The sequence below is a fragment of the Microtus pennsylvanicus genome, chromosome 15 (genome assembly GCF_037038515.1).
Source record: "Microtus pennsylvanicus isolate mMicPen1 chromosome 15, mMicPen1.hap1, whole genome shotgun sequence".
Classification (NCBI taxonomy): domain Eukaryota; kingdom Metazoa; phylum Chordata; class Mammalia; order Rodentia; family Cricetidae; genus Microtus; species Microtus pennsylvanicus.
In genome coordinates, this window is record NC_134593.1 from 34,491,692 (window position 1) to 34,504,671 (window position 12,980).

The 12,980-nt window shown below is 43.1% G+C and overlaps 1 protein-coding gene across 1 annotated transcript in view; it reads right to left on the reverse strand.

Annotated features, from left to right (window-relative positions):
- Positions 1-2,572: 2,572 nt before the first annotated feature.
- Cog3 (component of oligomeric golgi complex 3) overlaps positions 2,573-12,980 on the reverse strand; it is a 53,260-nt gene continuing 42,852 nt past the window's right edge. Inside the window, exons 20-23 of the mRNA XM_075950137.1 lie at positions 11,272-11,347; positions 6,941-7,068; positions 6,109-6,207; positions 2,573-4,239 (exon numbers count right to left, since the gene is read on the reverse strand). Coding sequence (XP_075806252.1) covers positions 4,210-4,239; positions 6,109-6,207; positions 6,941-7,068; positions 11,272-11,347 — 333 coding nt within the window. The 3' untranslated portion in view covers positions 2,573-4,209. The remainder of the gene's footprint in view (positions 4,240-6,108; positions 6,208-6,940; positions 7,069-11,271; positions 11,348-12,980) is intronic.

The following is a 12,980-nucleotide window of genomic DNA, read 5'->3' on the forward strand; positions in this document are numbered from 1 at the left end:
ATGGAGACAAGTGATATGGCTGGGCGGAGAGAGGAGTATAAGGGGAAAGAGACAGGAACTCTGTGAAGTGTGGGGTGTGGAGTCTTGAGAATTCATGAAGACAGGATCTCACCCATTTTCAGTCTGAGGTAGAGATAAGAGCTTTGCTTTTCTGACCGTCAGGTTGAACCCCAATATCTGTCTCTGGGTTTTTATTATTTGTGCTAAACCCTTTAATACAGTTTAATACAGTTCCCCATGTTGTGGTGACCCCCAACCATAAAATTATTTTTGCTGCTACTTCCTAACTGTAATTCTGCCACTGTTATGAACTATAATGTAAATATTTTGGGGGACAGTGGTTGGCCAAAGATATTGAAACCCCAAAGTTGAGAATCGCTGCATTAACCAGCAGCCCCCTTTAAAAGGTTGACTGTACGTCCTATTTATAAGGTACCAGCAGGAGAGAATTTAAAAATCTGGGGTTGCTAAACCCCAAGGGAAAATACAAATTTCTTTGTATTGTTACTACAACACTACTTAATTTCAATGCAACCATCTGTGCCGACAGTACTTGGGAAATTGGCAGTTTTACAACTAAAAAAACAAAACAAAAAAATCTCTCTCACTCTAGTTTGGATCTGGAATGTCCCCCAGTGGCCATGTGTTCAAGACTTGTTTGCTACCAAAGGTAGTGGAACTTGTGCCCAGATTACGACCCCCAGAGAGACCACCAGAAACCAGAGAAGTCCAGACTGCAACAAGCAAGGTTTAATGTTACTGTAAGCGTAATACGAGCTAGCTAGCTAGCTAGGAACTCATCACCAAAACTCGCCCCCCCTAGTCATAGCGAGGTAGGGAGGAGTTAGAGCCCCTCGGCGGAGTTAGCTTTTGAAAGGTAAAAACTACAAGCCCTTCAGGGCCATCAGGGGGGTTTGGTAGGGGTGCAAGTTCTTTGCTCTTTCCCAGCCCTTTAAGTCAGCTTGTTGTTTGTTTGCAGAGCAAGGTCACCCTGTCCCTGAGTCAGGACACTTCAGCAGTCTCCACCAGGTGGCGGGGCGTCCTTGTGCTTTGGAATTTCCCGAGTGTGGGGGGGGGGGGGCACTATCTTTTCTGGGAGCATGAAGCTTGTCTAGGGTTTTTGATTTTAAAACAGTCTGCTAGGAAGTTCCTTCTTGTTCCTTGGAGAATAAGGGACGAGGGTCTTATACAACTGTTTTTGAGGTGGCCTTCTGGTCAGAGGTGGCCCTTGAAGGGGTTATGGAACCCCCCAACCCATCCTTGACTTCTTTTTTTGATTCCCAGCCTTGCAAGGGCAGCTTTGCTGTACCATGCTCCCCTGCCATGACATGCGGCCTCACCACGGGCCCCAAAACAATGGGGACTGCAGTATACATTGTATTGGTGACTAGAGTATCGTGTGCTGTGCAAGCCCCTCTCTCATCTCAGCGTGTTGATGTAAAGAGTCCCCCCAAACTGTCCAGGGTCAGGCTGACCCCTCTGGCTCTGTGATGGAGGCAAAGAAAACAGCAAAAAGGTCAGCGTGTAAGAGACAGGTTACTACTGTGTGTCCCGTGTATAAAAATGCCTGCCTGGGAAGGGGCAGCTGGAAGCTCGCCCATGAGGAGAAATCTGCTCAGGTTGGCGACCCTACCCAATTTCTGCTGGCTGTTGGAAGCCCAATTTGATGTTATTTCCTTGATTTGCTCTCAATCAGGTTGATCCAGTTTGTGCTGGATATGAGTGCCTGATTTGATGATGCTTTGTATTACGGGAGGCTTCTATCTGCCATGTGTTACTTGTGCTTGATGTATAATTAATAAACTCAGTCAAAACCAAAAATGGCTATAGTAGATTATTCTGCAGCCTACAAACCAGGGCCAGTCTCCATCATGACAGGAGCCAAAACTGTGAGCCAAAATGAGCTGCTGGTGTTCGAAAGTTGACTTTATCTCAGGTGTTACCTTAACAGAAAACTAACCCTCCTTATCTCCAAAGCTGGGTGTGGTGTGCACCTCCCAGCACTTGGGAGGCTGAAGCAAGCAGACCTGAGTTTGTGCCAGCCTGATCTATAAGTTCCAGGACTGCCAGGGCTATACAGAGAAACTTTGTCTCAAAAAACTAAAAAGAAAAAGATAAAAAATGTCTTTTCACAATTAATTATTACACAATAAAGCTAGGGAAAGATTAGTAGAGTGCACGGTCGTCAAAACCCCAGTTATAGTACACTCCACAGCTTTGTAAGATGTTATCATTGAGATCGGGGACTATTTCTTATAAATACACGAGTCTACAACTGGTCCCAACAAAATTTCCAACTAAAATATTTTTAAGAGCTGGAGAGATGGCTCAGAGGTTAAGAGCATTGCTTGCTCTTCCAAAGGTCCTGAGTTCAATTCCCAACAACCACATGGTGGCTCACAAACATCTGTAATGGGGTCTGGTGCCCTCTTCTGGCCTGCAGGCATACACACAGAAAGAATATTGTACACATAATAAATAAATAAATAAATAAATAAATAAATAAATAAATAAATAAATAAATAAAATATTTTAAATAATCCACATGCATACCAAACACATGACAACAAAGTAGGAAGCAAAGATCTTTATTTTTTAAAAAAATGTATTTATTAAAAACAGCAATTTCTAGCTAAATAATATAAAGCATCTTAAATTAATTATTTCAAAGTATGTACACTCTGTATAAGTAAACACTTGAAACTGTACATATTTAAACAAATATTCATTCAGCAAACAAGTTGGATCAGTACTACCTTCCCAGCACTTGGTAAGGTGTTGAGTGTTTTCCAAGAACAAGTGTCTCCCAGAGAGCGTGTCCTGCTCTGCACACCAGACTACTGAGAACAGTGCTCACAATGACCCCACATTTCTTTGGAAAGGCTATTGGAACACCAAATGTACATATAATACACAGAACTGTATATTACAGTTTATCACATTAGACACGTATTAAAATAGTTACGTATAATCTTCCTAACTCATTCATTTCATAGCAAAGAAAAATATGGACCCTCTTACCTTCGAGTTTCCCAAAATACAGAGTAATATGCTCTACCAAGCAACGTCCACCACCATTTAAACCGCACTGGAAATCAAGTGGCCTGCTGCGTCAGGACGGGTCACCCACTGCCCACTGAGCAAGAAGCTGCTCCTGTCATTCCACCTGCACCACGAGGTCACTTGCCCTATCTCAGAGCCCTCAGCACTGTCCCAGCCACAAGACTACGGTTTGAGTTGACTGAAGAAGCAGGCTACATTTACTTAACACCAGGGTCTAAGCCAATCCAATGCCAAATTCAAAGAGGAATTTGTAGGAAAATTCATGGATGCTTATAGTCCTTTGACTCTTGATTGGTATCGTGTTTAAGGTACGGGGTACGGGCAGTGTTTGCCACACTTAGGTGTTCAGTTGTGGCAGGACTGGGGACCCCAGAAGGCTGGTGTCTAGTACAACATAGGCAACCAAAGAGTATTCACTTTATAAAGGATTGCAAGCAAGGTCAGCAGAAGGCCAGCCGCTGAGCTCCACTCCTGGGACCCGCTCCCCACGGACCTCGCACTCACACTGGTGCCCGTACTATGAAGGTCTGACTACCGAGACACACCTGACTCGTGAGGAGAGCACAGTGCCTTCCACGAGGCCTTGGCTTCTGGCAACTGCCTCACATCAAGTCCATAGGAAGACGATAGCCTGAGTCCAGGAAAACCAAGATGCCGTCTTAGAAGCACCCAATCCACTCCCAACGCAACCTCAAGATGGCAGGGAAAAACCTGCATTGGGATACAGAAGTAAGATTTCTCCAAGTAACAGTAACGGTGGAATGCCGGTGGATAAATGCCTTGCAGTGTCTACAGGAGCAATCAGGACCCAGCAGCTCCACGAAGTTGAGTTCCTACGAAGTCCACACTATTTATCGTAACCTACTTTTATTGCACAGTCTCTGTGAAGGGCCGTGTCACTGTGAACCCGGCACCTCTTATACCTTTCCATTTCTGGAGACCATGTCACTGAGGCAGCTCCCCCTGCTGTCAATCTTTGGCATTTTGATCTTCTGCTTCACTCAGGGTTCCTTCTGCAGGCAGCACTGAGCAGCACACCCGTCTCTCAGGAGCCATCCCACACAGGGGTCCTGGGCACCCTGCAGGCTGCAGGACTCCTCAGGCCTTTCCCAGGGGACTGACGGCTGACACCGTGGTCCATGGTAACTATTTAGAAACTGACAGCAGGAGATTCAGCTGAAAAGAAACAGGGAGGCCTGTGTTAGTCACTGTGGACTTTCATCCTTGGAAGTCTCCAGTCCCAAAAGCAGGAGGAGAGGGCGAGCCTGAGGTGTTTACAGCCACTGGAGGCCCTGCAGGGGGCTACGCTCCGCTGTCAAATCCAAGCCCAAGTCACTCGCAGTCAATGAAGGTGACAGCAAAACAACACACAAATGCGGACATAAACACATAATCCATGCCACCTTGTTCCACCCAGTGTTTTGGACAGCACCATTGTAAGCTGAATTTTTAAAATGATGATTTTGTTTGTTTTGTTTATTTAAGGTACAGCCCAGGCTAACCCTAAACTCAACATCTCCCTACCTCAGCTTCCTTAGTGCTGGAATTTAAATGACTTTAAAGAAAAAAAAAAAAGGACAGAAACTCGTGTATTTTAGGCTAGCCTCAAACTCACTATTTAGCTGAAGGTGACCTTCACTTTGATCTTTCCCCCTCCCAAGTTTTGGCTGTAGACTTGTAGAACACTAGAAGCCATGACTTTTCCCAATATAACTCCAACTATCCACAGACACAGCCGGAAGGAAGGGAAGGAGGGAGGGAGGGAGGGAGGGAGGGAGGGAGGGAGGGAGGGAGGGAGGGAGGGAGGGAGGGAGAGAGGGAGGGACGGTTCAGTGGTTAAGAACACCTGCTGCTCTTGTAAAGGACCCAAGTTCAGTTCCCAGCACCCACACCCTGAAGCTCACGACCACCACTTCAGCTCCAGGGGATCCGACCACCCTCTTCTGACCTCCACAGACATACATACCCACACATATACAAATAATCTTAAATTTAAAAAAAATAAATCTTGGGTTGGAGAGATGGCTCAGTGGTTAAAAGCAGCGCCTGCTCATCTAAAGGTCCCAAGTTCAATTCCCAGCAACCACATGGTGGCTTACAACCATCTGTAATGAGATCTGGTGCTCTCTTCTGGCCTGCAGACATGCATGTAGGCATACTGTATACACAATAAATAGATAAATCTTTTTAAAAAATTAAATCTTAAAAAAATTAAAAACCACATGCTGCAATGTTTGAGCCTTGAGTTGAGGGTGTGCTGAGTGACAGACCCCAGTTGGGAAAGACAACGCATGACTCCACAGGATAAAATGATCAGAATAAGCAAATCCACAAAGACTAGGGGGGGGGGCGCTGGTGAGTGGTAACTGTGAGAAATGAGAGAATGTTCTAGAATCAGAGGACAGTGATGGCCGTGCCGACTTGTAAATATATTAGAAACTACTGAGCTCTACACCTTAGCAGGAGAACTTTGTGGCGCATGAACTCTCCCCGTTACAGCAATGTTCCTAAGTCTCCACACGGCTGGTCTCACGTCCTCCCCAGTCCCTCCTCACTCCACTAGGCTCTCAACAACCTGACCACTTCCAAGACTTTCTAGTCCTGAAGGCCAGAAATAAGTTATTCTCCAAAGAGCCAGGCTACTCCTAAGACATAACAGGAGTCTGATCAAAATTTCCTGGCTGAATTGAATAATGAAATAAATGCTGACACAAACTGGGCTCTAATTTAGGTTATTAAATTCAGAGAGAAGAAAAAAACAGACAGGTCTAGCATCGATTTTAGTTCCTAAAATAACTTCTGTTTCAAACAGGGCGACCTGGCAGGCTGACACACTGAGTCCTTCACAAATAGGCCAGACATTATCAGAATGGATTAAACAAGAGACTAAAACTCTAAAGCCACTCCCCAGAATTAGACACAATTCAAAGTTTGAATTCTTACTCATTAAACAATGTGAAGTTGTCAAATTAAAATTAGAAATGTTTGCTCAAACATGTTATCTGCTCAAGTGAACTAAACAAGGGGCCATTAGTCTGTGGATACCTGTTCCATGGAAGGACAAGCAATGATCTGGATGTCTTCAGGGCTGAACTCTTCCTTTAACAGAGCATGGAACTTCTGGTAGACTTGCTGAATGTTATTCTTAGAAAGGAGAGACCATATCAGACAGTCCAGGGGATAAATGCACACATCATAAACAAGCAACGCTAAGAGCATTAAATCATCATGGTTCTTCCCAAAACGAGTAGAGGAAATATATTTTTATGAGATTACCAAAGACATATAATTTGTACTTTAATATTTTACACGTTAGCACAACCTGATGAAGACTTACCAGATAATTCCTAGAAACATTAAACCCTCATAGCTCTTATCCCCCCAGAGCACAATAAGTCTTCAGCAATTTCTTACACAAAAGAGAGGAAGTTTCAAGACACATAAAATACACTTTAAAAAAAAAATCAACCAATGCCTTGGGTAAAGCTGTGAACTCAACACGAACTGGAAGCTACGAATCTTAAATCCACTCTGACACTTAATCCCTTGGTAGCTGTTACAAGTCATTTATTTCCTCTGCTCACCAGTAAAACAGGGCATAAATCCTGAAACGCTGCTCTCCCAAGAGTTGGGCCACAGTGCAAAGTGCAGATCTGATTCTTCTTTTTGCTTACTTATTAATTTCTACTTTCAAAATTAACAAAAAACTTAAGACAAAGTGAGCAAGGAATACAATCTAAGCCGACAGCTGTAGGTTCTGGAGCCTCTGAGACCCCAGAGAGCATTAACGTCATGGCACTGAAATGTCTGTAGGAAGGGAAAGTGACAGGACAAAAACACATTTTAGTCACCAGCCAACAAGAGGCACACCACTCACCCTAACAGGCTTAAACAAGATGAACTCGGTGTCCTTATTGGACAAGTAAAGTGACATGCTTCTCAATGTCAGTGGCAGCTTCGTTTTAATTGTCTTGTAAGCAGTGGCCACGAGGTCATTGACCTTCGCTGTGAAGAAATTACCCTAGTTAGTGTTACAAAGAAAAGGACAATTTTCCATTTTAATTCAGAGGGGAACTGAAAAAAATAGCAAAGGAAAGACACTTTATTTCCCCAAAGAATCTCTTCCCTAAGTCTTGTTATTTATCAAGTTTAACCACAAGCCTTGTAAACATTCATTAAGTATATGTGAATATAAACTCTGAACCCAAGGACCAGTGTAGCCAGAACTCCCCCAGCTTGGGTCAGAACGTTCACAGGCACTGTAATTTGTGCCTTTGGAACACGGAAGTAAAAGATGAGGTTTAAAACTTCAAATTATTTTTAGGGAAACAGCAGTAGTGAGGTAAGAAGAAACAAGGTTCTCTGTGTGCATCTCCAGTAGTTTTGTCTAGAATATTCAGAAGAGGCTTCTCTACACGTGGTGAAGCACAACTACGAACCCATCTATCACGGTCTTATACTTCCGGATGACACAAGGAATATATTCTAAAGTTTTTAAATAAAGATCTAAGCAACCCATGTGAAGCATCAAAAAGGACTATGTGGAAATAAGTACAGTCAATCATTTGCATGAGATATTCAAGAGGAAATCACCACAATTTCTAAAGTGCTCAGCCTCACTCAAAATTCGACATAAATTACACCAGTGAAATACTGGTAAAAGGATTCAGATCTCCATGATTGGCAAGGTATAGAGAAATAGGTAAACAACCTCCTACATCCTTTGATTAATATAAAAATATTCAAAGGAAAACAAATAAAAAAAAACAACTACAAGCCAGATATGATGGTGCCCACTTGCAATCCCAGCATTCGGGAGGCTACAGAAGGAAGGTCCTGAATTTGAAACCAGCCTGGGTGGGACAGAGACCCTGTCTCAAAAACGAACTAAATGGAAACCAAAGGACACTAAGAGACACAGTGTCTCCATCAGCTGTTTATAGGAGTATAAGATGCACCTGAGGGTGCTAGACAACATCCTGAGAAAAACCCACTCAACTACTAAAGATTATTCCATTTAAGCATTCACAAAATACTAAGATATATAATAAAATATAACATATACATATATAACATATAGATTATATATATAATTTACTAAAGAGTATATGGAAAACCCAACTGAAACATTAAATATATTCATTAATAAACTGACTCAAGGAATCACGGTGTGGCGAGGTGTTCTATGTAGAACAGAACAAGCAGTTGGGCACACTGGTATCAAAGGCGCTCCAGAACAGGCAGTGAAAGATAATGAGGGATGGTGCAATCGTACCTGGACAACTGAGGTCTGTGTGTGCTAGTGTATATATATAAACAACTCGGGGAAAGGAACTATAGTCATAATTATCGGCAAGAGAACCAGTTTACATACAGATAGACAATAATAATTTATTTTATACTTTTTTCATAGGTCAAATTTTGTATCATGTAAAAGAGTTTAACTGAGGGAAGTTTGGGCAAAAACATTGTAGAAATACTAATGCTCTTCCCAGGAATTGCTCATTTTTCATTAAATAAATGAAGTCTCCTTCAAGGTCCTTTCTCCTGGGTTCTGGTTCCATCATCACTAAATACTTTAGGGGTCACTAAATCAGACTTGAAAGCTCTCAGTAACCACAAAGTGGGTACACAGGCTACTGAACCCAGTACCCACCAACTCTTAAAGATGTATTTCCTAGCTTAACAAACTGATATTTAATTTATAACTCGTGAGATAACTTCCCCAAAAGTTGAGCTTAGGGCAGAAGGCCCAACAGTTTCTAGACTGTTCTCCTTGGTCCTCCTCAGGAGGTCCAATGTCCCTCTGACATGAGGTAAGGATATTACTCACTACAGGCCATGAAAACCAATTCCACACCTCCCAGGTGGCCAAAGGGGCAGAAGATATATTTACAAGATAATGAATGATCCCTTTAGGAAAAAAAGTAAATTAAATGACCAAACAGAAAGCCCTATTCCAATCTGTCCTGTTAGCTACTGCTGTACTAAAGGCAACTGAAGTAAAAATGAAGCCCACGAGACACCCCCCCACCCCAACATGGAACTGTTAGAAATAATCTTAAGAAAAATCATGGACCCTACTTCAAGAGAAAAGATCTTTCCAGAAAGGAAAGAGCTATGCATCAAGGGCCTGGGCTTAGCTACATTAGCATGCTATGCCTGCTTGCCAGTGTTATCTATTTTAAGAAAGATGTATTGCACCTCAGAGTTCCATTTATATAAACACTCAGAATACAAACCAGCTCCTATTTCTAAATAAGCACTGTAAGAGACTAAAACCTTAAGCCAAAGGTTCAAATGAATTCAAGATCAAGAGAATGAGCCCAGAGTCCTACTGGCTAAGGACTGGCGAGTGTCCTACTGTGAGGACCAGCAGTAGGCACAGCAGTAGCCTGCAGTGACAATTCCAACACTGCCAGAGGAAGAGGTATTGTCTATCAAGTGTGTTGAGTTTTTGTTATTGTTTGTTGTTTTGAGACTTGTTCTGTAGACCAGGCTGGCCTGGAACTCACAGTGATCCACCTGCTTATGCCTCCCAAGTGCTAAAATTAAAGGCGTGTACCACCAACACCTGGCCATGGGGGGGGGGGGGTTGTTGTTGTTTATTTGTTGTTTTGGTTTTTGGGTTTTTCAAGACAGGGTTTCTTTGTAACTTTAGAGCTTGTCCTAGAACTAGCTCTTGTAGACCAGGCTGGCCTCGAACTCAAGAGATCCACCAGACCGTACCATCTGAGTGCTGGGATTAAAGGTGTGTGCCACCACCACCCAGCCTAGTGTTTTGTTTTTAAAAGATGTCATAGATGTCAATCTCAAATATAAGGCAAATGCTTGAAATAATGGTGAGATACATTGTCTTTGCGGGGGGGGGGGGGGAACAGAAGCACATCCTCAAAGTCCACACAAAGAACCTTTAAAATAAAACTGTCTCCTTCCTTCCAAAAACAACTGGTACCTGTCTGTCTTAATGTATACATCTTCCTAAGTAAGACAGCTCTAGCTACTTCTTAGTTCAACTTCAAATTAACCCAAAGCCTTTATGACTGAAAATTCTGAGACAGAACAGCATCAATCAAAATTTTTATATGGTAATAAAATTTGACCTGTGAAAAAATGTAAAATGGGAAAGTACTTCTTATTCCTCACCTGCAAACCAGTCCTTCTCTCAAAGGTAGCCACTATTATACTTCTTCCCCACTGCTGATAAACACACTGTACAGACTTTAAGTCATCTGCATAAGACTGTACCATCCCTATTCAAAGGAAACACATATCTTTCTTACACCATGGGAAACCAATGGTGTCACAAAGCTGATTCCAGGTTAGGAACCTGTAGCTGCCAATCTCCAGGGAGAAGCCAGAGGCACTCTCTGGATCTCTCATTATAAGCAAAAGCAAGCCTCCAACTCAGAAACAGTTCCTCCATGACTAAGACACTGTTCCTTCAGCACTGTCTCAATTTCAAAATATGGGTCATGGGAGGGCCAGATAGACCAATGTAACAAAATTTATTCTGGTTAATGGTAACTGAAAATGTCATTTTAAAATATGCTAAAAATCACCCAAAGGGGTGTGATTCTAAATGTCTAATACCTAACACCAAAGACCCTCTCCACCTGCCAAAAAGAAAAAAAGCCTTTAGCATAAAAAATTCGCATCAGTGGAAGAGAGGGACTGGAAATATCTCAAGTGAATCTGCAAGTCAGGCAGTAGAACTGCCTGCCAAATCCAACTGACTCCTTCATTTTTACACACTTCCCCCCAAACACTTTAAAATTGTCAACAGAGGAAGTAACTTGGAGAAAAATCAGGAAGAAAATAGTGGCCCAACATTTCTTCATGTGCTGAAAATAAGTGTGTTCCTTCCATCATTCATTCTGTGCAGCACAGTGCTCCCACCAAAGCCCAACGCCAAGGAGCAGCAGTTGCACAGAAGCCTGCGGGCGCAAAGCACTTCCATGTCAGTCACGCTCTATTTTTAATTGAGTAAATTTCCAAACCTCCTTCTCTCCTTGAAATGAATGTTTGTCAGATGCAAGTAATGCTGGTCAAGTAAGACCTGTCAGCCCTAAGCTGAATGTGGCTTTAACCCACATCTAGTAACCCAAAGCAAGCAGGAAGCCATGTCCCAGATGTCACAGTGAGGGCTACACATACAGAGTAGTAACTTCCCAAAAGGAGAATTCCAAGAAAGTAAAACCCCGATACCTGGTTGTGCCCACGGCTGCTGTGAGAGGGTGTACTTGGGGCCTCCCTGACTGGCCATGGTTTTCAGTGCTGACACCTAGAAGAGGAAATAAAAGCAGAGGTTTCATTTCACCAACAGCAAATAAACAGGGACTGCTCGCAATACACAGCACCATCTAAGTCTATTAGATAAGGCACATTGGTAATCGCATGCACAAGTCCAGCAAAACTGCATATCTCACAAGCTTTCCCAGCTGGACTTTAGCTTTTTAAACTTTTGTAATTGTAATGCATGTGTTATTCTGGGGAGAAAAATAAAACAGCAACAACCTATCAGGCATTCTGCTTGAGACCTTTCAGGGCAGGAATCTCTGAGGGAATTTCACCAAAAAACAAACAAAAACAAAAAACCTGGCCCCTCTGGAAAGACTGCTGTGCTAATACTGAGTCATTATCATTGGGAAAGTGTCGCTCACGACTGCACAAGAGGCTCCTCACAAGGACTCTTCCCCCTGCTTTTTTAATCCCATCTCAGGCATAGAAATGTCATTAAAACAAACAGTAACCTGGCTAGAGGACTGGAGTTTAGATCCTGACACCTGTAATTCCAGCTCCCAGGGCAGGACTCTGGACTCTGCAGGAAAGCACACAGATGACATACATTCACATGGACACAGACACATAACACAGGCACACATTCACACAGGCACACAGACACATAAGACACACACACACACAAAGAAATCCCGTTGGGCATGGGGGATGCACCTGCAGAGTCAGCATCTGGGAAGCTAAGGAATAAAGTACCAGAGTTTGAGGCCAGCCTGGGCTACATAATGAGACCCAATCTCAACAAATGACAACTGATGGAGGAAGGTCATTGGTTAAAAAATAAAGAAACTGCTTGGCCCTCATAGGTTAGATCATAGGTGGATGGAGTAAACAGAACAGAATGCTGGGAGGAAGAGGAAGTGAGCTCAGAGGCCATGCTCCCCCTCCTGGGCAGACGTGATGAAGCTCCAACCCCGGGTGGACGTAGGCTAGAATCTTCCTGGTAAGCACACCTTGGGGTGCTACACACATTATTAGAAATGGGCTAGTCCAGGTGTGAGAGTCAGCCGAGAAGAGGTTAGATATAATGAGCCAAGCAGTGTTTAAAAGAATACAGTTTGTGTGTTGTTATTTCTGGTGTAAAGCTAGCCCTGCGGGAGCCAGGCTGGACAAAAAGCAGGCCGCAGCTCCTTCAACAGACAACAAATAAAATTTTCAAATACAAGGCATACATGTGCTGAAGATACAGACCTAGAAGCAACTTTTACATTTTTTCTTTCTGCCAAAGCAGCACAAGAAATAAATACAAATTTGTCAACTTAGCTGGTTTTTCTGTTGTTGTTTTGTTTTGTTTTTGAGGGGTGGGTGACTTGAGACAGAGTTTCTCTTGGTAGTCCTGAATGTCCTAGAACTCACTCAGTAGACCAGGCTGGCCTTGAACTCAGAGATCTGCCTGTCTCTGCCTCCCAAGTACTGGGATTAAAGCATGCGCCACCATCCAGTGCATGAACTATTTTTTAATGGAGAGACACGGGGCAAAGTCCAAAACACAAAGAAAACTGAAGCATTGACTCCAGCTTTCCCACAAGGACAAAATATTTAGACAAAGGCTCGGCAGAGCAGCATACAGACGTTAAGGCCTCACTGCAGTCTCTTTCTCCTCTCTAGCTCTGCCTTGT